Consider the following 26,901-nt stretch of genomic DNA (forward strand, 5'->3'; position numbering starts at 1 on the left):
ATTTTTAAAATTTTTTTTTTTTCAACGTTTATTTATTTTTGGGACAGAGAGAGACAGAGCATGAATGGGGGAGGGGCAGAGAGAGAGGGAGACACAGAATCGGAAACAGGCTCCAGGCTCTGAGCCATCAGCCCAGAGCTTGACGCGGGGCTCGAACTCACGCACCGCGAGATCGTGACCTGGCTGAAGTCGGACGCTTAACCGACTGCGCCACCCAGGCGCCCCAAAGCAGCCATTTTTAAAGCTCCATGCTTAAAGTATTGTCTCATTCAATCCTTACAACCATGCTATAGTTACATAATGATATCCTTGGTTTTCAGATGATGAAAGGAAGGTTCAGGAAGGCGGATTACCTTGGTCAATGTTTGGGAGCAACATAGCTGGGATTTGAACACAGAGTTAGTGAATGTCAGTGCTCAAACTCGGGAATACCACGAGCCAAGAAGAACGAAATGGAAGTGAGAAAAATGGAAGCCACAGGAGACCAACACAAAGCCTGAAGTCTCTGTGGATCTTCCACAAAGGGGACTGTCTACATCTGCCTGCGAATGAGTCCACATCATACCATGCAAAATCTCAAGACAGGAGCTGGGAAGCTCCTGGAAAACAGCCACACCGGGATCACACCTGGACCGAGGGCTTACAGGTAACGATTACTTAAAATATAACTGTCAAATGAATAAATGGGTGAGGGTATGAGCGTATAGCTGAACGGATGGACAGGTGGAGAAAGTTAGTTATCAGTGGGCTTGATGGTAGATTCATCCAACCATCCCATGAAACTACTCAAAATATCTCACGAGTCATAAGGCAGAGATCATCTTGATAGTAAATCAATTGTCACACCAGCTCACAGGATAGGCTACACAGTCCGCAAAAAGGGCGGGCAGCAGTGAACACAGGCAGCAAGTCCAAGTCCTGAGGCCCACTCGCAATCTTGAGGATCCCAGAATGCATTTAGTACAAAGGCCATCCGTCTTGAAAGCTGGAAAATCCAATGGCAGCTAACCTTTCCTGTGTTTGCAAACGAGCCTTGGTTTCCCCAGCATCACACTCTGGACACAAGTCTTGACAAGGCCCTGCTGGTAGAACTTGGCCGCAATGCTGCTGATTTGATCCGGCAAAGGCCCTGAAGCCTGAACCCAGCTTCTAGGCCCATCTCTGACAGTTCTGTTGAAAACAAGTTCATTAACAGGCAGTTTTACTGAATACCGTGCACGGGCATATTTCCCATTGCCATGTGATGATGTCACTGCATTTACGGAGCCAAGATCAACACGGCATCGTCGATGTGACTGGTTTCCTGAGAACTGTGCGGGAGATTGCTTTTGGGCCTCCTTCTGCCTCCCTTCCCCACTCACGTCTCATGCTGCACCGAAAGCACTGGGATGAGTGACGGCGAAGGTGAACGCAGGAGAGGCCGCTTGGAAGCAATGTAATCCAATCCACTTGGAGAGCGGTGTGCCTTACTGCGGCCATGAAATTCCATTTTGAGCTCAGCATGTGCTGATGGAATAATGAAATGAAGATGGTAGTGCAAACGGCTGGTGAGTCTAATGATGGTGTTTGTGGGATTTTTAAAGGGGCTATTAGACGGAGCATTCCCGTCTTATGAACCAGAACCACCCAGCGGGCCCAGAGAGATGAACCACTTTGTCATTCGTCTCTCCCTTCCCCCAGATCTACCGGCCTCTGTCCCTCGTGGTATAAATAGCTTCGCATGTTAAAAAAAGACTAAACTGTCAATAGCCTGTAGTGAATTGCAAAGCTGGGTGCTGACACTGGGGACCCAGCCCAGGGGTGAGTCACAGCTGTAAAATTCATGGCTTTGCAACAGCAGGGACCGGAGCATTTTCTGGGTCAACAGGCCAAGCAAGGGGCTGAGGAGCAGGGCCGGTAAAAGGATTTTAAAAGCATCGTGAATTCCCCTTTAACATTAACAACCTTGTCTTCAGGCTGTGTCCAAGAGACGTCAGTCAGGGGCAAGATGCCAGAGATGGAAGGGGATAGTTTTGGGGGTTCATCCCATTACGGCCCCCAGGCAACTCTGCTGCAGTGTCTTAAAGACCCAAATAACGGTCATGGTGACGACAGTAGGTACCATTCGATGAGGACCTGCTAGGGGTCAGCATCCCCTAGGCTCTTTAAAGAGAAACTTAGGTAGTCTTCATCGCTACTTTAGACTTAGGCAAGAGTCTCTTCGTTTTACAAGACAAAACAAGTGAAGTTCAGTCCACTCAAGGTCACAGAGCTAAAAATGGGCAGAGCCAAGATGTGGCTCCATGTGTTCCGAACACCGGTTTTTCCCACGACCCTCGAGCAGCCGTTCTCAAGCTTTGGCACATATCAGAAACACCTAGAGTCCAAAAAGAATGGTGGGCCCACCTTCAGAGTTCTGGTTCAGTAGGTCTGGGACAGAGCCTTGGAGTCTGCATTTTTAGGAAAGTTCCTAAGCGGTACAGGACCCTTACTTTGAAAAACCACTGGACGAGGCTGACAAAACGTGGGTCATCTAAGGAACAGCTCAGCCTGAGGGGCGCCTGTGTGGTTCAGTTGGTCAAGCATCTGACTCCTGATTTCGGCTGAGGTCACGATCTTAAGGTTCGTGAGATCGAGCTCTGTGTTGGGCTCCTCCTTGCTGAGCATGGAGGGAGCCTGCTTGGGATTCTTTTTTCCTCTGCCCCTCTCTGACTTGCTCTCTCTTTCTCTCTCTCCAAATAACTAGAAAACATTACAAGTAATAATTGGAGCAACAACTCGGCTCAAATGTCATCTCCTCAACGATGCTTTCCTTGGCCAGCCCATCTAAAGCAGCTTCTCTAAATGAGGGACCAGGAAGCGATAGCCTTTGAGTGAAATCAGGCCCACTGACTATTTCTTTTACACCAAGTTTTACTGTCATATGCCCATTCACCCACAGGTTGTCTCTGACTGCTTTTCCACTACAGCATCAGAGTATTTGTGATAGAGGTTACATATGTCCTCCAAAGCCTAAAATAATTACTGTGCGGCTCTTCGCAGAAAACGTTTGTCCTCTCTGGATCTAAACCATATCACCCTTTTTTATTGCTTCTCTAGCACACATCACTTTCTGCAAGTCGTCTGCATTCACGCTACTGTTAACAGCATCCTCTGCTACGATGTTGGCTTCGTAAGGGGAAGGATACTGGTCTGCTCGTGGCTGTCCCTCAGCACCCGGAAAAGGCCTGGCATATAGCTGGCACTCCATAAATACCCGCTGAATGAATATCACCGGTGAGTGTCCAGGTATGTAATACTGCACAGGAACATGGGGGCCACTGGAGGGAGTAGAGGAAATGTGGTTCTCGCCACGTGGGCTGTCGGCCAGGATCGAAGAGTGAGAAGAGCCAGAGATAAACAGAGACTGTTGATGGGGCAAAGTTAGCCTTTGAAGTTTCCTGCTTCCTGCAGGGATGGGGAAACTGGAGGTGGAGAAAAGAGAAATCCCTTAGTCACCAGAGTCAACCTGAGATTAGAAGAAACTTCCCTCCCCTAAGAATCAAAGGGCCTTGTGTGATGCATGTGGCGTGTACTTCCAACATATGCCAAGTCGGCTTCCTTGGATCTGATAGCCTGGGTGGGTCACCGGAGAAGAAAGAGGGGTGGAGGAGGAAGAGCCCAAACAAGCAGTGGAGTTGCAGAGACAGCTGGTGTGAATCCTGGCTCTGCCCCTTACTACCTGTGGCAAGCGAGTGGAGTTTCTGATCCTCTCTGAGTGGCGAGGTATTCCCTGGAGCAGGGAGGAACTTTGTACAAGGATCGGTACAAGACCAATGTGATGGTCTATTCAGGTAACATCTGTTTCACAGAACGAGTAATCGGCATCAGGCATTATTTTAGGCACCGAGTACCTGGGGTGAAAGAGACAATGTATGATTTCCTCCAACAGGCTCACGTGTGAAAAGGGAGGGCACGTGATAAAAGGGGTAGACATCAACCTATTGAGAGTATCTATACGGGGGCTCTCTGTTGCCTTACCCCCACTCGCAGGCAGGAACATCAAGGCAATGGGTGTGAGGGCTCCTTCGATGTCCCAGAGGCCACCAAGGCCATGGGGTTTTCCAGGCTTCGCATCCCTGGATGCCTTGGTAAGAGCTGGACACTGCATGGGCTCCATTCATTTCCCCCCAAACCATCTACGACACCCTGCCCAACATTTTTTAAAGTTTCTTAAAAGTTTATTTGAGAGAGAGAGCGCGCGCGCAAGAGAGCACAGGTGCATAAGAGCAGGAGGGGGGCAGAAAGAGAAGGAAAGAGAGAGAATCTCAAACAGGCTCCACACTGTCAGTGCAGAGCCAGATGTGGGGCTCAATCTCACCGTTGAGATCATGACTTGAGCTGAAATCAAGAGTCAGACGCCGAATCAGTCAACTGGGGCACCCAGGTGCTCCCCTTTTTAAAAAATATATGTATTTTTCAGTTTATTTACTGAGAGAGAGAGAGAGAGAGCGAGCGAGCACATGCATGTGTACACGCACACAAGCATGGGGTGGGGGGCAGTGCAGCAGGGTGGGGAGAGGGAGAGAGGAAGAGAGAGAGAATCCCAAGCAGGTTCAGTGCTGTCAGCACTGAGCCTGACTCAGGGCTCGCTCTTAGGGACGGTGACGGTGACATCATGAGCCGAAATGAAGAGTCAGATCCTCAACCGACGGAGCCACCCAGGCGCCCCCCCCGCCCCGCCCAATTCTTGATGCAAATACAAAGTTGGTACTGACTTCATTTCCCTTCTGAGCTTCACAAAATGGAAACTTTAACATCTTCAACAAGCCAGATCTTTGCATGGCTGGCTTCTTCAGGTCATTCCGCAGCAGTTCAAATACCGCCGGTCCGAGAGGCTGCCCCTGACCAATCAATCTAGATTAGCCGGTCTGCCCGACATGCCAGTCCACGTCCATTATCACAGAAGCTGCTGTATTGTCTTCATGGTATGGATTACATGAGACACAACGTGTAAAGCACCTAGCACAACAGCCGACACATGTAAACATGAGTCCACTAAACGCTTACAGCACTGTTATTAAAATGATTGTTCTTTTTGCACATATCTGGAACATCTATTTGCTTTCTAATTTAGGTCTCCAACACCCACCCCCTTACAACTACAATCTAGCAGAAACCTTAATTACCGTGTTTATAGTTTTATCCTCAGTGCTTTGGACAGTGCCTGAAGCATAGTAGGTACACACGAGTATCTGCTGAATAAGTGAATGGATGCATGAAAAACTCTCCAGCATAGTCTCTGATTCTCTCCTTACCCCCTCAGGGGGAACACAGTACAGGGGAGCACTGCCAAGAAGCCCACCCATCAGAGACGGGTGCGAAAGAAGCTCTAAGCGGGAAATAAAGAGAGGCCAGAGCCAGAAGTGATGCCCCCCGCTGACTTGCTGATCCCCTGAGGGGCAGCACAAACGGCCTATGAGCGGCCTATGGACTCACTCCTCCTAGGCCTAGTGACGGTGATGTTGCAGATTTCAGGCACCAAGGAAGGTGGGTGGGGGAGCTTATCTCTTCAGCAGACAGCTCTGAAACCTGCTTGGGGCACGGGAGAGCTCAGTCAGGTGGCCCCATCTGAGCCCCTGTCCAAGTAGCTCTGACTCAGTGGAGCCAGAACTTCATTAGAAAGATGTTGCACCTTGGGGCGCCTGGGTGGCTCAGTCGGGTGAGCGTCCGACTTCGGCTCAGGTCCTGATCTCACAGGTTTGTGTGTTCGAGCCCCGCATCAGGCTCTGTGCTGACAGCTCGGAGCCTGCAGCCTGCTTTGGATTCCGTGTCTCCCTCTCTCTCTGTTCCTCCCCTGCTCTCACTCTGTCTCTCTCTCTCAAAAAGAAATAAAGATTTAAAAAAAAAAAAAGAGGGGCGCCTGGGTGGCGCAGTCGGTTAAGCGTCCGACTTCAGCCAGGTCACGATCTCGCGGTCCGTGAGTTCGAGCCCCGCGTCGGGCTCTGGGCTGATGGCTCAGAGCCTGGAGCCTGTTTCCGATTCTGTGTCTCCCTCTCTCTCTGCCCCTCCCCCGTTCATGCTCTGTCTCTCTCTGTCCCAAAAATAAATAAACGTTGAAAAAAAAAATTAAAAAAAAAAAGAAAAAAGGGGCACCTGGGTGGCTCAGTCGGTTAAGCGTCCGACTTTGGCTCAGGTCATGATCTCACAGCTCATGAGTTTGAGCCCCGCGTTGGGCTCTGTGCTGGCAGCTCGGAGCCTGGAGCCCACTTTGGATTCTGTGTCTCCCTCTGTCTCAGCGGAGGGCGGAGGCCCCTCCCTGCCTCACGCTCTGCCTCAATGAAAAAATGTTGAAAGAAGGAAAGATGTCGCACCTTTACGACACTCACACAGCAGGCGACGTTGGGAACAGAAAGGCCTCTGTCTCGGCAGAATTCGAAATGATTTGACTGAAAGCTTTGGAGAAGGCTGAGGAGGAACGTGGGACTCCTGTTAACTGTCCTCCACCTTCACCCAGCCTTCCTCTGTCCCGGACAAGCAATTGTTCCTTTCCCCCTCTTGCTGCCTGCTCAGTTCGGGGCAACAGTTATCGGTGACACGACAGCTTCACAGGAAGGGCAGTAAGGTGACAACCATTTCAGCGAGCACCTTCTGTGTGCACACGCTCCTTCATTCGGGGTCCTGGGGCCTATCCATCGAGGAATACCAACTCCCAGGGTGGGTTGTTGGAGACTGAATCGGTCTCTGCTGCTCGGTTGTGTGGCCGGGGGCACGTTGTTAAATCTGAGCCCTGCTTTGTTCACCTCTGACACAGAGACAGGAGTGACAAGGACCCGGTAAGGCTGATTCGAGAATGAAATAGGGTAATGCAAGCAAAGTTAAAAACGGTGGTGGGCACGTAACAAGCGCTGAGGATTTTCTCCACTGTCATCATCATCATCATGAGAAAACCAACACCCTTGGAAAGTGAGTACCTTTCTCGGTCAGAAAGGTACGGAGGAGGGGCCAGACTGCAGAGGTGAGGTTCTTCCCGCTGGACCATGCTGCTTCTTCCTCCTCGCCCTGTGGCTCCCAAAGGGCTCCCCACATTTGGACTGAGGTGCAAATGATTCCCTGCCAGACCCTAGGCTCCTGCTACCATGCTCCAGGCCCGGGTCTTAGAGTCAGCAGCTTTCATGCACGTGTGGGCAAAAGCACACCAGTCTCCCGTCCCCCGTAAGCTGAGAAAACCCTGAAGCCACCGAAATGGTTAGGGGAATCTGCTTAGAACACATACCTTTAAGAGAAACACAAGGAGCAGGAAAACCTGATACAGAATAATCCTTCATGTTAGGAAAAAAACAAAACATTTTGATGACTTCTGTCTTTTCCGTGTGATGCAATCCTGAACGTTTCTGCTTCTGCCGAGCATCTGGGTCATCTGCCTGTCTCTTAACAAGTATCTGCTGGCTGGCTGCCATGGGTCAGGCACTGTGCTAGGCGCTGGGGGATTCGTGAAGAACGAACCAGACAAGACCCCTGCCCTCTCGGATCTTAGAGCAGAGTGAAGGAGGCCAACACCAAGCAGATAATCACACAGGTATTTAATTACATTTGAAAACGTGCTAATAAGGGAAGTTGCAGGGACTGCTACCCAGCATGTAACTGGGGACCCAATCTCACAGCGGGTGTAGGCGGTGGTCAGAGACGCGCCTTCAGGAAACGCATTTAATCTGATACCTGATGGATGAGCAACGGTCACTAAATGAAAAGCCAAACAAAGACTTTTATGTACCTCCAAGAGAGATACTCCATACTTTCACGGGGCTCGAAACCAACTAGTTCACCCCCTCCTGTAGGCAGCACTGGATGATCTGGCTTGCCACATGGGGCAGAATTATGAAAGCCGAACGCTGGACGCTGACTCCTGGTATCTGCCGCCTTCCTGTGGTCACGTGATGCGCGAGTTGAGACTTCTGGACGCATGACCCAATCACTGCTCTTTAGGTGCAAAGACACAGTTTTAGGCCAAGGGAATATTACTAACGTTTGGAAGCCAAGGATTGGGGACGTTCATATTTGAGAACTGTCTACCGTCTACAGATGCTGGAGTGTCCAAAACATCGATAGAGAAGAATTCACTCAGGAGAAGCAACCTGAGGGCATCTTCAGGCTTGCATGGAGCACTGAGCAGAACGAACAGAAAAAACACATCCACACGTGCCCGGCGAAGACTGTGTACCCAGAGGACTTACCAGTTATAACCTTTCTGGAGGACAGTTTCCCACAACAAGTCAAAAGCCTTAAAAAGGCTTACGTGTGACCACTCCACCTCTCAGAATTGTTCTTCAGGAGAGGAAAAGGCAAATGCACAGGGTCGACGGCTGCCCCCACCTTATTTAATGCAGCGGAGAGCTGCCAACAAGGCACCCTTCAAAAAGAAACCGTCAGCTCAGGGTGCTCAACAGTGGCACTCTTGACACTCCGACTTGCTTTGTCTTTGTAGAAACATCTGGCGATTTTCCGGATGCTCAGCATCCCAAGCTGCTACCCATTTTAATGCTAGTGGAATTATTTTGACCGTTAAGTACCCCCTTCTAAACGTCCATTTCCAAATGCTCCCCCTAGTGGTGGGTGCTACCACTAGGTTTCCACGCTGGAAACTCCCAGGGAGGACCAAAGAACTCTTCCAAAGGATAACCTGGATCTAAATGTACGGATCCCGAAAAATGTTCACAGGAGATGAAGTGAAACAAAGTCAGGGTAAATGGACGGCATCATCACATTTTTTTTGTCCGAAACAAAAGAGAAAGTACTCCTTTTACAAAGATACTTGCTGCACGCCTATTATAAAGGTTGCAAAACAATACTCCTCACTGGTGGAATTACGGGTGATTTTGATCCACTTCCTTAGGTATCTCATATTTTCTTTTCTTTCTTTCTTTTTTTTTTTTTCAACGAGCCAGTTTTCCCTATATCAAAGGAGAACTCGATTTCTGTTTTGGAGAATAAAAGGTGGCCCATGTGCCGCTCCCTGGTCCTCACCCCACTCCAATCCTTGTTTTGACTCACTGAGGATAGCAGGGTCTGTTTGTTTGGAAAGCATGGCCTCTGCTCAAGCAGCAAGGGTTCCCCCCTTTTTCACTCTGCCAAATACCTAACCCTGTTAGGAGGGAGCAGCTATGCCACTGGAACTAGAACATGGTAGGCACTCAAGGAACTGCTGATCTAGGTCAGCCTTTTATGCCTCGACTGAGCCAAAATTTTGCCAACTGACCCTTTGGGTTTTAACGTCACTTGCATCCAGTGTTTCTCAACCCCACTTGAGTGAACCCCCGGGGTCACTGGGCACTGTCTGGAGGCAGCTTTGGTCATCCCAAGGTGTTGGGGAGTGGGTGGCTTGTGCTACTGGGATCTAGTGGGGAGAGGCCAAGGAAGCTGCGAGTAATCCTACACTGAAAGGGGCAGTCCCAACAGCAAAAAATTACCCAGCCCCAAATTCCAATAGGGCTCCGGTAGAGAACCCCTGCTCACCATCTGCAGTTCTTACGGCGTCCTAAATATTTTTCCAAATTCCTCCTGAAGTATCACCCACTATAAATTTATCACCCCGACAGCTCTAGGAGACGGGGCACATGCTATTGAGCGTAAAGACAAACTAGAAACGAGCACAGATGGTCAATCAGGGCAGGTTAGGTCGCGGAGGGCTCTCCGGATGACAGGACACACACCTTGTTTGAAGCGAACGGCGGGAGAGGGGTGTGAGCAGCCCCAGTGACTAAAAATCCTTAAAAGTCACAACATGAACGCCCTTCCTTTCTGGCATCATCGGTCATACGTACCATTTCTCACGCTACTTTAAGAAGGTTGGGTTTTGAAGCTAGGAGATTTTTTTTAAGATTTAAAGAAATGTGTTATTTATTTTTGAGAGACAGAGTGAGAGAGCGGGGAGGGGGGAGGGGTAGAGAGAATCTCAAGCAGGTTCCACACTCGGCGCAGAGCCCGATGTGGGGCTTCACCCCACAATCCTGGGATCGCGACCTGAGCTGAAATCAAGAGTTGGACACTCAAGCTGACTGAGCCACCCAGGTGCTCCTCAGCGAGGAGATTTTTATGAAATTAAATGCCCATATTCAAAAACACTTCTCTAAATGGGAGGTGACTTCCATGTGCATTATATATAATTGAAGGCATTTCTCAGAAGCAATAGAATAATAAAGAGTATCACCTGAAGGTATACTACCAACCCCGTGATCGGGGAGTAAAATGAAAGGTTCTCACAGAAATGAAAGCACATTACTCTTAACCCTAACTAGTCTTTAGTATTTTGCCTGCAGCACAGAGCATTTAATGTTCACTGTAATTTCTCTTGGTAAAAAAAGGAGTTTTCTCAAATCAGAGACGACTAACATGATATTAAACATCAGCATTTTCAGTGAAAGGCATTCAGGGTCCCAAATTGTTTTAATCTTAGAATGTTCTTAGAACATTAGAGTTTTTTTAAAAAAACCTTTAAATGTATAAAAAGTTCCATAATAGATATTAAAGAATCTCATAATTTTATCTTCATTTTTATTATTTTTTTTGGGGGGGAGAGGGAGGCAGATGGAGAAGGAGAGAGAATCCCAAGCGGGCTCCATGCTGTCAGCATAGAGCCTGACACGGGGCTTGATCCTACAACCATGAGATCACGATGTGAGCCGAACTCAAGAGTCATATGCTTAACCAACTGAGCCCCCCACACGCCTGAACGATATCATAATTTTAAAATTTGATTCCATTTCTTTCGTCCAACATGATCCCTTCAAACACCTTTAAATATAGACTCGTATTCTATTAGGCAAATATACAGTCCATCAAAGAGTCTGAAGAGATAATCTCTCACTCTCTGGAGAACAAATGCCCTTTCTTTTTTTTTTTTTTTTTTTTCAACGTTTATTTATTTTTGGGACAGAGAGAGACAGAGCATGAACGGGGGAGGGGCAGAGAGAGAGGGAGACACAGAATCGGAAACAGGCTCCAGGCTCTGAGCCATCAGCCCAGAGCCCGACGCGGGGCTCGAACTCACGGACCGCAAGATCGTGACCTGGCTGAAGTCGGATGCTTAACCGACTGCGCCACCCAGGCGCCCCAACAAATGCCCTTTCTAACTCTCTGTGTCACATAGGTTTGACTAAGTTCAGGGAAGAGAGGAGACCATCCAAGGAACAGGAGAGTTATATAAGAGATGGGAATATCCTGTCACTGGACATAATTCAACCCATTTGTTGAAGAGCATTAATTGTTTTCTTGCAAAACAAATCAAAGAAAGTGGTTCTTTGTTTCCCTGTAACGTTCCTTTTGGATGAGACAAGCGGCCTCCAAAAATACTGTAAGCGCTCACTTCAGAATTGGCGAATTGAACCAAGACTCCAGTTTCCACAACTGCCTGTTTTCTTGGTCCTACAGAAAATTTTCTCCACATCTGAAAATCACAGAATGATGTTTCATGGTCTTAGAGAAGAGTCTACCTAAGCAGGGAACCCAAAATAGCTTAACTTCAGAATTTCAGGGCCCAATTTCGCAGAAAGCAATGTGAACAAAAGAGAGATGGGTCTCTTAGAAGTTGCTGGAAATGAGGTTAGCAAGAAAATGAAACAAGCTCGCAGATGTATCTAGGTGTGAAAATTCACTGCTCAAACACTGGCAGCAGGGCGATGATGTCAAAGATTCTCAGTCACCCACCACCTCATTTGACTTTTCAGACAAACTCAATCAAATACTCTCATTTTTCTGAAGCCTACTCTTTAATAACACAATCTTCACTGAAGCAGAAGAAAATAAAGATAGAACCTTAGCCTGTAAGCTGAGAGACAATGGTTTTATTTCTTCCTGCTAATATCTCAGCACAGAACTCCCTTAAAATCTCATGGAGACCATTTTCTGTGAATGTTGCTGTTCTAAAACATTTTCTTCCTATTAAGAATTAGGACAGAGATCACAAAAACGAAGTGCCTGTAGGGCTTGGGAAGGTAACATCAAAGGCTGAAATGGACTGGGCGATCCAGAGAGATCCAACTGTCTAAAAAGAAGGGCCAGCATCCAGCTCAGTGGCCGGCACCAATCCTTGCAGGGATGAGATGCCAGATCCTCAATTCTTTAAGATACAGCTATGAACTTTTACATTAAAACTCCTCATTTTTAAGGATTAGTCACTAATGCAAAATTTTAAAGAAAACTTTGCTCGCTGAGCCAATCCTGCCAGTGTGCTTGACTTCGGGTGCCAATTTGTGACCTCATATATTAGAAGACAATGAGAAATGGCTCATCAAAGAGATGTTATCCGTGTCTAACTCGGGAGTCACTTGGGAATTCTTGGGTCTTTCTTAATCATAAAGAACTTTTTCCAGAAGCGTTATCGCGCAGAGATTTCCTGACTTCACATTTTAGGGGTATTTTAAGCTTGAAAACATTCTGTCAGACATAGAGAAGATCACTAGAGGAAGAGTTTTCTGTGTCAGAGGGAAAAAGAGGGGTGCACCGCTCAGAGCTCATCAAAGTATCCAGCTAAAAAGAGGGGACTTCTAAGCCAACGTGAGTCTGTGGAAGAGAAAACGCCAACTATAGAAATACAAAGCAGAGGCTGTACATCCCTGAGAAAAACACAATGAAACAGAGAGAAACAGAGTTCATCTAATCAAGCCAATAATATTTACAGCCTGTAGGAAGTGCCAAATATTTCAGGAAATGCCAATGTCTTTCTTTGCAGAGCAAGGCCAAACTTAGTATTTAAACACAGCATATATCACTGGGAAGAATAAGGCAAATCCCTATTTCCTCCCTCTTCTTTAACAAAGAATCTTAGAGATTCATGGCCGATGTAGAAATCCCTTCCACCCTTCAAAAATCAAGTTTCTTTCTCTCATGTTTTAAAGCCACTGTTCCTGAGAAGTTTCTAGTCAGTCTTCTGTTGACAGTTAATAATGGCAATCCAGAATGAATTAACAGTGGCCCACGCGGGACTCAGTTCCCACCGGGGCCCCCGAAGCCGTTCAACCCATGGAGCCCCAACCACTTCTCTGAATCAGCAAAGTTAACTCTTCCCTCTGAACTGGAACGAGGAAGGACGGGCGGCCCAAACCACAACTGCCCCCGCCCTACCCCCCCTACCACCCCCCCCCCCCCACCGCCCAATCAAGAGTGGTACCTGTTCAGGCTTCAGCCCTGGTGGGATCCAGGCGTACTCCTCCAGGGCGCAGCCTGAGTCGTCATCTGAGGTCGAGTTCCTCTGGAAGTCAAACATGAGTTTGCTGACAGTCTTCTCCATCTCTAGGGGCATCACTGTCACCATGTGCTCCTCCTGAGGGCACTTGCAGTGCAAGCAGATCTTCCTGTAAGCAGCAAAGGCGGTAGGTGAGAAGGAAGGCAAAAGAAACCATTTTCAACTGGCTGCTAGTCACCAGCCCTTGGATCCCAAACCATAAACACATTCCTTGGCAACTGGCTCTTGGCAAGAGCCTCTAAAGCAGCGCTGCACAGCACGCCTGTCTTTGGAAAAGGTGTGGCGGTACACATGTGGAAACGTCACGGAAGGTCAGAGGCCGCCAGGTAAGCAGGATGACAATGTTCAAACTTGGATTTCAACCTTTCTTCTAAATCAGTATCCCAAAAGCCATGCCAAAGTATCTTTTACTAGACAGAGCACTGGACATGGACGGCGGCAAATGTGCTTGCCTGTAGTAGTAATTAAGTAGACATAATACATATGCTGACCAGAAATATTACCTGTGGATGTAACAAATATTGACAACACACCATTTTTATAAAAGCTTCCTAGAAGCTTGGCAAATGGAAGTGGTTATAGAAAGAACTGCAGGTGAGATTTTTCTTGAAGAAAAAGAGCGAAAATACGTTTTTCCCACGAAATAAATCTGGCCCCAAGATCTCATGGGAAAGACATTGTCACCTGTACTAAATATCCCCATGGGTTTGAAATTCTCATCAGAAACCCAAATCTCTATGTTTTTTTTTTAAATATGCAGTATAAGAGGATCATGCATGTGCATTATGTGAAAAGGTAGCAGCTGAAGATAAAAATCTGGCCCCAAAGTTGAAGATTTCTCTTTTAAGGTTACCCTCTGTTCTTTTCCATGCTTACAAAAATGATGAAGCAGTAAAAAGGTTGATATCGGCAACACAAAAGCATTTCTAGCTTCCAATGATAAAAAAAGAGGGAAAAAATGGGAGGAATAAAATTTTAAGAAAATAAGTCGTTCTATGTGGTACTCAGATCTTTATGATTAGTTTCGGTAACATCATATCCAGGCAATGAGAGAGCCCAGAATCCTAATCCCCACATGCGCCTAATTTTTTTGACAATAGCTTTCTTCAGATCTAATTCCCCTACCATGAAGTTCACCATTTTAAAGTGTACAAATCACTGGCTTTTAGTATATTCATAGCTTTGTGAAACCATCACCACGATTTAATGTTAGATCATTTTCATTATCCCCAAAGAAACCCAGGGCACATGAGTAGTGACTTTCCACATTCCCTTCCCTCCTGTCCCTGACAACCACTAATCTATTTTCTATCTCCAGGGCTTTGCCTATCCTGGAGATCCCACACAAATGGAATCATGCAATACGTAGTCTTTTGAAACTGGCTTCTTTCACACAGCATGAGATGTTCAAGGTGAATCCACGTTGTAGCATGTACCAGTCTTTCCTTCCCTTTTATTGTATTATAATATTCCATAGTGTGGATATGTTACGCTCTGTTTATTCATTCATCAGTTGGACATTTTGGCTGTTTCCACTTTTTTACTTTCGTGAATAACACTGCTCTAAATGTTTATATACAAGTATTTTTGTGTGAACATATGTTTTCAATTCTCTTGGGTATATATCCAGCAGAATTACTAGGTGATATGGTAACTTTACGTGTAACATTTTGAGGAACTGTCAAACTGTTCTTTAAAAATATCAGTGCCATTGTCCATTCCCACCAAGAACGAATGAGCGCTTTATTTTCTCCACATCCTTGCCACACACGCTATTATCTTTCTGTTGGTGCCATCCCAGTGGGTGTGGAGTGGCATCTTATTGTGGTTTTGGTTTGTATTTTCTTAATAGCTAATGATATTGAGCATCTTTTTATGCGCTTATTATAAATTTACTTCGGAGAACGTTCAAACTTTTAGCCCATTTTAAAAACTGTTATTTTCTGTTTATTGCTGAATTATAAGCATTCTTTAGATATATTTCTGAATACAAGTCCTTTATCAGAAATAGGATTTGGAGAAATATTCTCACACTCTGTGGGTGGCCCTCACTTTCGTGACGATGCCCACTGATGCACACATTTCTTATTACGAGGAACTCCCATTTATTTCTTTTTCTGCTGTTGCTTGTGCTTTTGGTATCATACCTAAGAAACCACTGTGTGACTCAAAGTCATAAGGATTTACTCCTATATTTTCATCGAGGAGTTTTATGGCTTTGGCTCTTGTATTTGGGTCTATGGGTCATTAACTCATGCATGGCGTGAGGTAGGAGTCCAACTTCATAGTTGTGTGGCTATTCAACTGTCCCAGCACCATTTGTTAAAAAGTCCATTCTTTCTCCATTGGATTGTCTGGTCAAAAAGCTACTGATCATAAATATAAGGGTTTATTTCTGGACTTTCAATTCTATTCCACTGACCTATGTACTTTATGTCAGCATTACTCTGTCTCGATTGCTGTAGTTCTGCAGTAGGTTTTGAAATTGTGAATATAATCCGCCAACTTTGTCCTTCTTTCAAAAAACTGTGTTGGCTCTCCTGGGTCCCTGACATTTGCATCATGAAATATGAATTTTAGGATTATCCCGCCATTTTGCGCAAAAAAAAAAATCCAGCTGGGATTTCAATAGAGATTGCAATGAGTCTAGAGATCAACTTGGAGAATACTGCTATCTTGACAATATGAGATCTAACCCATGAACAAAATATGTCTTTCTACTTATTCCAGCCTATTTTAATTTTTTCAATGCTATTTTTTGCTTTTTAGTTACAAGTCCTGCACATTTTTTGTAAAGTTTATCCTTAAGTATTTTATTCTGTTTGGTGCTATTGTAAATGGAACGGTTTGCTTACTTTCATTTTCAGATTGTTAGTAGATAGAAACACCAATGGTACTTGTCAATTCATCTTGCACCATACAATCTTGTTGAACTCATTTTTTTTAACATTTTTTTAACGTTTATTTACTTTTTTTTTTTTAATTTTTTTTCAACGTTTTTTATTTATTTTGGGGACAGAGAGAGACAGAGCATGAATGGGGGAGGGGCAGAGAGAGAGGGAGACACAGAATTGGAAACAGGCCCCAGGCTCCGAGCCATCAGCCCAGAGCCCGACGCGGGGCTCGAACTCACGGACCGCGAGATCGTGACCTGGCTGAAGTCGGACGCTCAACCGACTGCGCCACCCAGGCGCCCCAACGTTTATTTACTTTTGAGACAGAGAGAGACAGAGCTTGAACGGGGGAGGGTCAGAGAGAGAGGGAGACACAGAATCTGAAACAGGCTCCGGGCTCTGAGCTGTCAGCACAGAGCCCGATGCGGGGCTCAAACTCACAGACTGCAAGATCACGACCTGAGCCGAAGTCGGACGCTTAACCGACTGAGCCACCCAGGCACCCCTCATTTTTTGTAGTTTGAAGAGCATGGTGTGTGTGTATGTGTGTGTATTTTCTTAGGCTTTCCTACATATGAGATCATGTCATCTGCAAAGAGAGATAGTTTTATTCTTTCTTTCCTAATCTGATACCTTTCTAAAAAAATTTTTTTTTCAACATTTATTTTTGGGACAGAGAGAGACAGAGCATGAATGGGGGAGGGGCAGAGAGAGAGGGAGACACAGAATCAGAAACAGGCTCCAGGCTCTGAGCCATCAGCCCAGAGCCTGATGCGGGGCTCGAACTCCCGGACCGGGAGATCGTGACCTGGCTGAAGTCGGACGCTTAACCGACTGTGCCACCCAGGCGCCCCTAATCTGATACCTTTTATATCTTTGTCTTGCCTTACTGCTGTGGCTAGAACCTCCAGTACAATGGTCCACAGAAGTGGCAAGGGCGGACATCTTTGTCTTGATCTAAAGGAAAAGCATCCCATCTTTCACCATCAAGTAGTATTGAGCTGTGTGTTTTTTGCAGATGCTGCTTCTCAAGTTGAAGAAGACTCGTTCTACACCAGTTTTTGGGGTGCTTTTTTTTTAATCACAAAAGGGGGTTGCTTTTTGTCAACTGCTTTTTTCCATCTATTAAGATGATCGGTTGGTTTTTGTCCTTACTCTATTAACGTCTTTTGCCTGAATTTTGACACCAAAATGTACTCAAGAAACAAAATCAGTTTAGTTCAGCCAAGTCAGGCTTGTCAGATTCTCCCACCTCCTGCTCTTCATCCGACTGAAAATATACACAGACAGAATGTACACTTGGATCTGGTTTGCGTCTCGAAACTCAAAGAGGTTCCTTCCAAACCCTGGCTGCTACTTTTAAAAATAGTCAGAGCCCATTTTAAGTAACTCTTTAATTAACCGGCTACTGTAAAGAAGTCAAGGGTGTCAGGAAGTGGTCAGGGATTTTTTCCCTCCAAATATTTTTATACCAGTTAATGACTTAAAGAAAAAAAAAAATCAGTGGGCTTAAGCAAATTTAGGAAGCTCTTTGGTGACTAACAGTTTATACTAGAAGGCCATACTTTAAAAACAAGATGTAGAGGAATTTCTACCAAATTCAGTCTCCAGAATATTAATCAGAGCAAGTCACGTTTCCAGCGGTGCAAGGAAGAGCACAATATTTAATGTCTGATGGACATAACCCAATGAATGCAAGCCCCAGGAAAAGAAAAAAGACAAGAAGAAAACAAAACACGGAATTACAGAACCAGATCCAGAATGAATCTCACGGAGTAGAACGATCAACAGAACAGAGTGAGGGCAGAGGGCTAAAGGTCTATTTAGTCAACAACTATCCAAGCCCCTATCACGTGCGATGCTAAGCGCTATGGGAATACAAGAAAGGTGAAGCAGCATGAAGGTGATCAGAATTAGGGAAGGTGCATACATGTGCAGAATGCACACATTTGCCTAACTTATACCTTACACCCAGAAATCCAGATTAACACGCCATTCCTCCAACAAAGAAATTACCATCCCCACTTTCTAGAGAAGAAAACAAAGGCCCAGAGATATCAAGCAATATGTTCAAAGTAAACTCTAAATGGTGAGCAGAACTGAGACTCAGAGTAGGATCTATGTGACCCTTGAACCCAAACAATTAACTATAGAAACCATGGCTGATCCCAACCACAAGTACCTTTGTGCCCTCGAATAACAAACACATTCAGAAAAATCAAAATCAAAGAGGAAGGAAAACAAAAATGGTAAACAGAAACCATGAGGATCTCATGTATTTTCCCTCCTAGCTGCCTCCCTTCTACTTCTCATTTATAATTAACAGGCACTCCTGTGGCAAGGCATTTTTATTTGCAAAGAATTTTCCATCTTTGAGGGATGCCATGACAGCCTTTGGAAAGACTAATTGAATAACCCCTGTTTACAAATAGGGAATCCAAGGCTCAGATGCTCAGACAGGAGTGGAGGGTCAGAGATAGGCCACGAGGATTTCTCTTGATCCTCAGGTCTCTCTCCCCCTCTTGGCAAAATGTACACAGCAACACCTAACAGCTCTCTCTTTCAACACACTGATTAAAGCTTTTCAGGAGTGTGTGGGGGAAATAAATGATTTGGCTTAAAAAAAAAAAGACATTTATGAAAATAGAACCTGCTAGTATAGCAGGATTTCATTAAAAAAAAAAAAATAAAAAAACCAACCATATAAAGCACACATTGGTTTCATTCTGTCAGAGCTGACACTCTACCTGCACATAATTGGGTTTGTGAATGACAGGTTTCCAAGGAAGAAGGCAGGATCCCGGGAGCAGTGATCCCGCATTCCCCTTCCTTCCCTCCCTCTGCCCAGCAAAATCCCCTGCAACCCCCTACCCAAAAGTTGCAGCTATTAATGCATTTGCCTCCACATTCAGGAGCCATGATCTGCTTTTGCACACAATACTGGTGGCCAGGTGGAGGCTCTCTTTTTAACTATCTCAAAGTATTCTTGTCATCTGCGCCCATGACCACAGCATTTGAAGAGTAACTAATTTATGCTAATTAACTTACATACCATGCGGTGGTGCCGTGGAAGGATTCATTATAAATGGCCTGGGTGGGTGTGCGTGTTGGGGGGGGGGTGGATGTCTCATCTTGGAAATGTTGACAGGTTATTTACAACACTGAACCCTGGAACCACAATGTCTTGCTTTGTGTGAGAGGTGATAAGATGAAGGCAAAAAGGGATCCTCCTTTAGACTGTGATTCTGACAAGTTCACGTCCTAAATGGCAGGATTCTAGATTCCGATGTCACTGTAAACATCATTAAGACCTTTAAAAAAAAAAAAAAATCTTTCTCTCCTTCCCCCTCCCCCTCACTTTTTTTTTTAACGAGAGGAAAATAATTTTCACGGAAGAACTCCTATGTGAAAACAGAGTTGCCCAAGGTGATGTGAGGGAAGGAGGCAGACCTCTCTCAAGCTCAACCTGCTTTCCACACTCCAGGCATTTTGGTCCTAAGGTCCCAAGGGTCCAAAGACACAAGTTTGGAAACCAGCATACATCCCTTGATGGCTCAAGGTCATTCCCAGCACTTAGCAAGATGTGAAGGAGCTGCTCAATATTTTAATAGATGATGGAAAGACAAAAAAACAAAAACAAAAACAAAAACAAAAAAAAACAAGCTCCTCACGGCTTTCAAGACAAACAATTCCTAATTGTGAAACTCTATCAATAATTGTTCTACTCATGGGAAACTGTAAATCTGGTTGCCAAGACATGACACGGAGATGCTTACAGAGGAGTGGGGTCACCCAGAGACCCAGATCTGAGAGATCTGAGACCAGAGCCCAGGAGAGCATTTCTGCCAGCGTCCCAGATGCACGCTTGGAGGACACTCTCTGTCGCTGGCCTCCAGTTAGAAGGGAACACCAGGGTCAGGGTGTGTGTTTTACCAACATCCTGGTAAAACAGGTCTCAGGAGCCCTGGGCAACGTCCATTTTTAAAACTGCTCCAGGGAACCTATGCCGATCCCTCCCGACTGCCATGTCACTGAGCCCACCTGGCACTCGGCTGGGCACCCGGGGGGGCTTGCGTGTAAAAGGGTGCTGGACAGGCACCACCACATGAGCCACCAGAGGGGTGTCTCACTTCAGCCCCACCATCTGTCCCATATGGGTCCCAAGTTCGTGGCCAGATCAGGTCCAGGTCATTTTCACGCAAAGGATCCAAGGGCAGACTGCTTAAAGGGCAACAAAGCCCCAACACACGGTAAATGACTGATGAGGAACACGAACACTGGATATGTGGTAATGTGGCAATGCCTCAGGCAGCCGAGATCAGGTGTGGGAGAATACACTTTTGTTAAAGACAAAAGGGATAAAATAACCCAAAGTCTTCCATAGCTTTTTGCTACAGAACGAATGTGTCCTCGCTGTGTCTATTCTCCCATGACTCCAGCTCATTGTAGACAAAAAAAAACCAAAACTCTTTTTATTCTTAATAAGAGGAAAAGGGGAACCCTTTTTCTCCTTATTATAAAGTCACTGCTTCCTTATCCTTAAAAAAAAAAAAAGTAACACACAGTTGATATAGAAAAGAATCAGGAATTGCAGATAAGCAAGAAGAAAAATATTTCAAAACACTCACAATCCCAGGGATAATCACTGTTAAACAGAAACAGCTGTTGGTCGTCTTTTTCTTTCGTGTTAAGAAACTGGAGACCAGATTTTATTCTCTGTGTCCGCCATCAGCAAGTACCAAGAGACAAGACTGGCCTGGAATGACAAGGCATGAGCCAGAACACCCACACACGTACACACAATCCTCTCAGCAAACAGAAGAGCATTATTCAATCCAGATAAGTGGGTTTGTTCTGAGCGGTGCCCTGTAACAGGATTAGAGAACTTATTTACGTAGCATGGAAGATGCCAGCAACGTGGGAACTGCATATGTATTTATGGGCATCACAGAGTTAAGTTAGGTCCGTCAGATAAAAAACATCTGAAAACCAGATTTCAACAGCTATCGACTTTCAATTTTCTGTGCAAGTGGGGAGAGATGGGGCATGAGTAATTTAAAACCACTAAGCCTTGGCTCTGAATTGAGTCTTTGTACATCAGTCACATACTCTCAATGCTGCGGCAACTTCCATCGCTTCAAAACCACCTGGGGGACCCACCCTGGGCAGGACGGACTCAGGAGGAGCTGGGCAGGAGCTCGACCTTCTCAGTCTGCTCGGTTGCCCAATTTCTTCAAGTTTCCCATGACAGCATCAGCTTCTCACACGCATGCAAAGCACGAGCCTAAAATGAGGCGAACGTTGTTCTGAGTTCACTGTCCCGTGGGGACGCCTCTCTTGGGTGTTGCTGGGAGGTAAGTAAGCATGTCGGGAGAAGAGAGTTTTTACTCTCCCGAAGTCGACCAGTAAAGAGACAGTGGGTATCAGCAGAAAAGGCGCTGCCATGCTGTGCTTCAAGTAAGTCAGTAAGAACCGCAGGTGGGGTCTGCCTGCCCGAAGGTACGGTTGAGCTAATCATGTTGCGAGTAAAGCAGACTGTCAAAGCTGAGCTGTGACACAGAACGCCAGCTATTGCCCCGCAGCGACCACACAATGATATAACCCGCACATGGGGTTTCTGTTCCCACCTTCTCCATCCTTCAGGAAACACACGTGGAGGGTCAGAATGGCAGAAATGAAGGCAGGCAAGAGATCCGTATGTGGTGGATGGCCTGATGAAGTGATGATATTCCAGGAGGTAAACTACCCCCAAAGGAGAGTTCTGACAGCCAGGGGCTGGGCTCCTACCTCTCCACTCTGACATGTGCTTTGCGACCGGAGGATGCCAGGAAAGGGTGAACACAGTGGCTGCACCACTAGCATCATTTCCACCACTAGCATCATTGCTCACATTTACAGAGGATGTAAAATGTTCATATTATTAAAAAAAAAATTTTAATGTTTATTTATTTTTGAGAGGGACAAAGTGTACATGCGTGCATGAGGGCAGGGGAGGGGCAGAGAGAGAGGGAGAGAGAATCCCAAGCAGGTCTGTGCTGTCAGCACAGAGCCTGATGTGGGCCTCAAACCCAGGAACCGTGAGATCACGATCGGAGCTGAAGTTGGTCACTCAACCGACAGAGCCACCGAGGCACCTCTCATATCATTTTTTTGTATCGTTTATCTCATTTGCTCATTCTCAGCAGTGCTGTCGAGTTAGCCTTTTAATCCACTGACCAGAACCAAAAATCAAGGCTGTAAACTCACCCATGACTTCACTGAAGTTGGACAGATTAGAACCTAAGTCATCTGACTCCAAGAAGAGTGATCTTTCTAGCACCTCGTTGTAGGCAGCGTGGCGAAATCTTCCTTCTTTTTTTTCCCACACATCCTGCCCTCCATCTGTCCGTTCATACATCCGTATCAGTCCGTCGATCCAACCTTCCCACCAGGCAAGCAGACCACAGGGAATGAGGTCCGCAGTACGCAGGGCACAGTACGAAGATACCGGGCACAGAGCAGCTTTGAAGACATATAATAGCTTTAACCTCACGGAGCTTAGGGTCCAGGGAGGCAGACAGGAAACAGGCAGGTGAACAAAGAGGTAAACCCGCCACATGTAGATTGCGGTAAGTATCATGATGGAAACAAACAGGGGCGTGAGGAAGAGAGGGGTTGAGGATGGGTCAGGACAGGCCTCCCCGCTCAAGTGACGTCTGAGCGGGGCTCAGAAGACAGAATGTGAGGCAACTCCGAGAGAACCCAGGGGGAGACTTCTGCAGGTGGAGAAAAGCAAGCACGAAGGCCGTGATGAGGGTGAGGGTGCTCAAGAAGCCCTCCTTCCCCCATCGCTGTCTGCAGCCGTGACTATGACCGAACCGGATGAGCGGCTGCCGGTCCCAGAGCTGAGGCACAGATGTGAAATTCAGAGGATGGCACCACCTAAGTGGGTGCAGTCAAGTCCCTCCGTTCGCCCTCATTCCCTTCCCCTGGAAATTCCTGTGTCTTCCTGCCTCCATAGCCAGACACCAGTGTGTCCTGACTGGCTCCTTAACTCTGTCCCCGGAGCCACGATGCTTTGCTTTCCCCGTTTTGGCGAACACTCAGGCTGAACGAAGGACCCAGGCACGAACCCTGACACTCGCCATGTCTGGAAGCAAGATTTCTAGCTCTGTGAGAAAGGAAGAATGGTTTCCTAATAAACACGGAAGCTACAGGGCGAGACTGTGACAGGGCCAGCTGGGTACGAGGCTGGTATGTGCTCAGAGCCAAGGCCATGCTGCCTGGCTCCCTCCAACGCCCTGCCCTCCGCCCGGGCTCCAGCGGCTCTGGCCATCTGCACCAAGAGGAGCTGCTCTCTGCCAGGCACTGCCGGACTTGGTAGAGGGCAATTTTCAGCCGCAGCGACTTCCTCTTGTAATATGTCAATTCACATTTCCACGAGCAAATATACGGAGCACTCTCCTCTGAATTTATCTTGTAATTTCTGACACATTCCCTTTTATTTATTTATTTATTTTTAAATTTGTAATGTTTTATTTATTTTTTGAGAGTGAGAGATGGGGGGGAGGGGCAGACAGCGAGGGAGACACAGAATCCGAGGCAGGTCCCAGGATCTGCGCTGTCACCACAGAGCCCGACGCGGGGCTTGAACCCACGAACTGTGACTTCATGACCTGAGCTGAAGTCAGATGCTTCACCGACTGAGCCACCTAGGTGCCCCTGAGCCGTTCCCTTTTAAAAATAAGCCCTCTGGATGGCCGTAGAAAAACTTATTGTGAATATGTCTTACCATACTTTGGTTTAGGGGTATGATGTCTCAGTATCTGAGGGACAACGTCTGAGATCGGCTTTCCCCAGAATCAGATTCTCAGGAGGTATCTGAGCATAAACAATTATGGGGGGACGATCCCCAGGAAAGTCCTAACAGGAAAATGGGAAAGGGAATTGGCAAAGGGAAACATGCCAAAGTAAGGTGAGGTCACAAGCAGCTGCGGCTTTGGACAAGTGCGACTCATTTCGGTCGAGGAGCGAGGGAAGATGGTTTAAAGCCTTCCTTGGAAATATTCCACGGGAGAGTCCAAGAGGCAGAGGTGCTTATCCACCAATTACCAACAGTCATTGGGTAAGGACCCCTCCTGGGGCCCTTTGGCTTACCCACAGGCCAGACAGGAAGGCTGCAGCTCTTGCTACAGCAGGAACCATGGGTCACAGTAAACTGGGCTGGTGAGTGCCAAGGGGGGACAAGGAGACACCAAAAATGTCTGCTGCAGGCAGCTTCATTTATTAAACAATAATTCCCTGAACATCTGCATACTATACATCCCGATAGGTGTTGTGAGGGATTAAAGCAAGCCAACAAACGAAAACAAAAAACACCCACAAGAGTCCCTTTGACTGGGACACAAAGATATGCTCACAAAGAGCTGAACCGTATGCATCAAAGTGCAGAGTTCTTTGCGGGGATAGTGAGGAGAATGTCCTTGTTTCCAGGAGGTACATGCTGAAATATGATGAGGCAAAGGATGACATTTGTAATTTATTTTCACATGGTTAAGCAAAAATATTCATACCATACATATGCACATGTTGGGGAAAGAGAGAAAAAGTAGCAAATGTGGCAAAATGTTAACAGAGACATCTAGAAGAACGTATGGAAGTTCACTGTACTATCTTTTAACAACTACGCAACACGGCAGTTTTTCAAAATAGTAAGTTTCAAAACAAACCAGCTAGAAAGTCACTGTCTGTGACTTTGCTGTAGGTCAGTTATTAACAGAAAACCTACCATGTGCCAGGCACCGTGCGACAGAAAGCTCCTAGTTACCGAGAGGTCAGGGAGGGCTTCCTTGAAGAAGCTGGATTTAAAGGTTGCCGAGTAGGAGGTTGCTAAGCAAAGAGAGAAGAAAGGAATATTCCCGACAGGTGAATAGAAGGCATGGAGGTGGGAGAGAACAAGGTGTCATCGAGGTATGGAGAGGACTCAGAGGTGGCCGCAACAGGGCGGCTAGAGAATTACGCGCACAATCCTTGGGAAGGCGTTTTAACTTCATTGTAAAAATGTTCCCTGGCCAGTGAGGAATCTGCCCGGCAAACACACAGCTAGCTAATTCAACATCATAATGAGTACACACAGTGAGCCCTCAGAGGAGAAAGCTTGGCCATGGATGGTGTCTCCATGGCAACAGTGCTACCTGCACATCACTGCATCCCCAGGAAAGGCTATGGGTATCTCGAGCAGCTCCGATTTCCTTATCTGCCTGTCAGACTTGCTACCCTGCAAAGAATAAACCAAGGTAGACGGAACAGTTACTCTTTCTGGAAAAAATTCTTCGGCTTCACTTTGTCCACATGCTAAGTGTGGTTTTATGACACGTATGTTTTGCTTCATTGGTCATTTAGGAGAGCACGTTCCAAGAGAATTTCCTTTCCCTGTGAGTCCTTCAGGAGAACAGTTTGTGAGGAAATCACTGCAAATGAAGTCTCACACGCACCTTCAGACTTCATGGCAAGGACTGGAAGGCTCCAGAAAGTATCTCTTTGTGTGTCTTCCCCTTCCATGCTATCTGCTGAAGTACTTGTTTAGTTTCTACCTCCCCTGTAGAAGAAGTTGGCTGATCTCAGGAAGACATGATCTGAGAATGAAATATTGCCGAAGTACTTAAACTCAGTGCATGGTGCAATGGCTTAAGATCTTAGAATCTGGAGGCACAATGACTTGGGTTCAAACTTGCCGGTGGGATTAAAAAATGAATACATACAGCACACTTTGTGTCGTGAAGCCTGACGATGTATGTGCCAGTATATCACACCCTATGCTATGCAGAGGGATTTAAAATAAAAGAAAGAAGTCATGGTCCCTGTTCCCTGGAAGTCGATCTAGACCCTACTCATGTATTCCAGTGAGGACAGAAGAGAGATCAACAGAAACCAGACGGGGAGCAAACAGGTCATTTCTACAAGTCTTTATTAAACACCTACTATATACTTAAAGCTGTGCCGGACTGAGCAAGGTAACTTGATTACCGTCCTCACCAAAGGATTACTTACCTTTAGCATGCTTTTAATATTTCAAGGTCATGCAAGTGACTTTCTTTTCTTACCAGGATATATTGAGGTAGAACAGGTTATAGATTAAATTACTGACCCCAGGGACTAATCAAGCACTTCAGAGCTTACCATGCATTTTCAATTTCGGTAACTCTTTTAATTACCTTTCTGAACCTCTACAACGTTAGTCAGAATAGCATGGGCTATTATTGCCCTTTTATAAAAAAAGAGAAGCTCAGAGAAGCCATGTACTATGGGTATTACTGCTCAGTGCTGGGGTGTCTAGAACCCCAAATAATTTTTTTCCTGAGCCAGGGGAACAAGAGTCCATTTGGTTCCATTTCTAGGGTATGATTTCCCCAACTTTTCTATTTAAGAAAGTACTTTCTGATTGTATGCTGGGCTCTATGCTAAGCACCTTCCATACATTCCTTATTCAATCCTCAAAGCACAGTATGAGATGGAAATTATTATTATCCTCATTTTACAGATGGGAAAACCAAGGCTCAGAGAGTACCTGGAACTTACTCACGCTTCCACAGCCAGGAGATGATGAAAATGGAAATGCAAACGTAGATCCGTTGGACTCCAGAGCCCTTCACCGAACACCTGAATGCCTTTTTGATGCCCTTTCAGACTGACTGCACTGGTCCCCTAATCCATGTAAAACAAGTTGTGCTTTTCTCCCTGTTCACATAGAGGCCCCCAAATCACTGGCAAGTCATAGGAAATTCTTAAGTGGCTGCTTATTAATAACATTTTCAGTTTATATTAGGCTGC

The 26,901-nt window shown here is 46.1% G+C and overlaps 1 protein-coding gene across 2 annotated transcripts in view; it reads right to left on the minus strand.

The window, feature by feature from the left end:
• PRICKLE2 (prickle planar cell polarity protein 2) overlaps positions 1-26,901 on the minus strand; it is a 160,959-nt gene that overhangs the window by 78,233 nt on the left and 55,825 nt on the right. For both annotated transcript variants that reach the window (XM_030307171.1, XM_030307170.1), the window contains exon 2: positions 13,124-13,307. In XM_030307171.1, the coding sequence (XP_030163031.1) occupies positions 13,124-13,267 (144 nt within the window). In that variant the 5' untranslated portion in view covers positions 13,268-13,307. The remainder of the gene's footprint in view (positions 1-13,123; positions 13,308-26,901) is intronic.

Source organism: Lynx canadensis, chromosome A2 (assembly GCF_007474595.2).
Source record: "Lynx canadensis isolate LIC74 chromosome A2, mLynCan4.pri.v2, whole genome shotgun sequence".
Lineage (NCBI taxonomy): Eukaryota > Metazoa > Chordata > Mammalia > Carnivora > Felidae > Lynx > Lynx canadensis.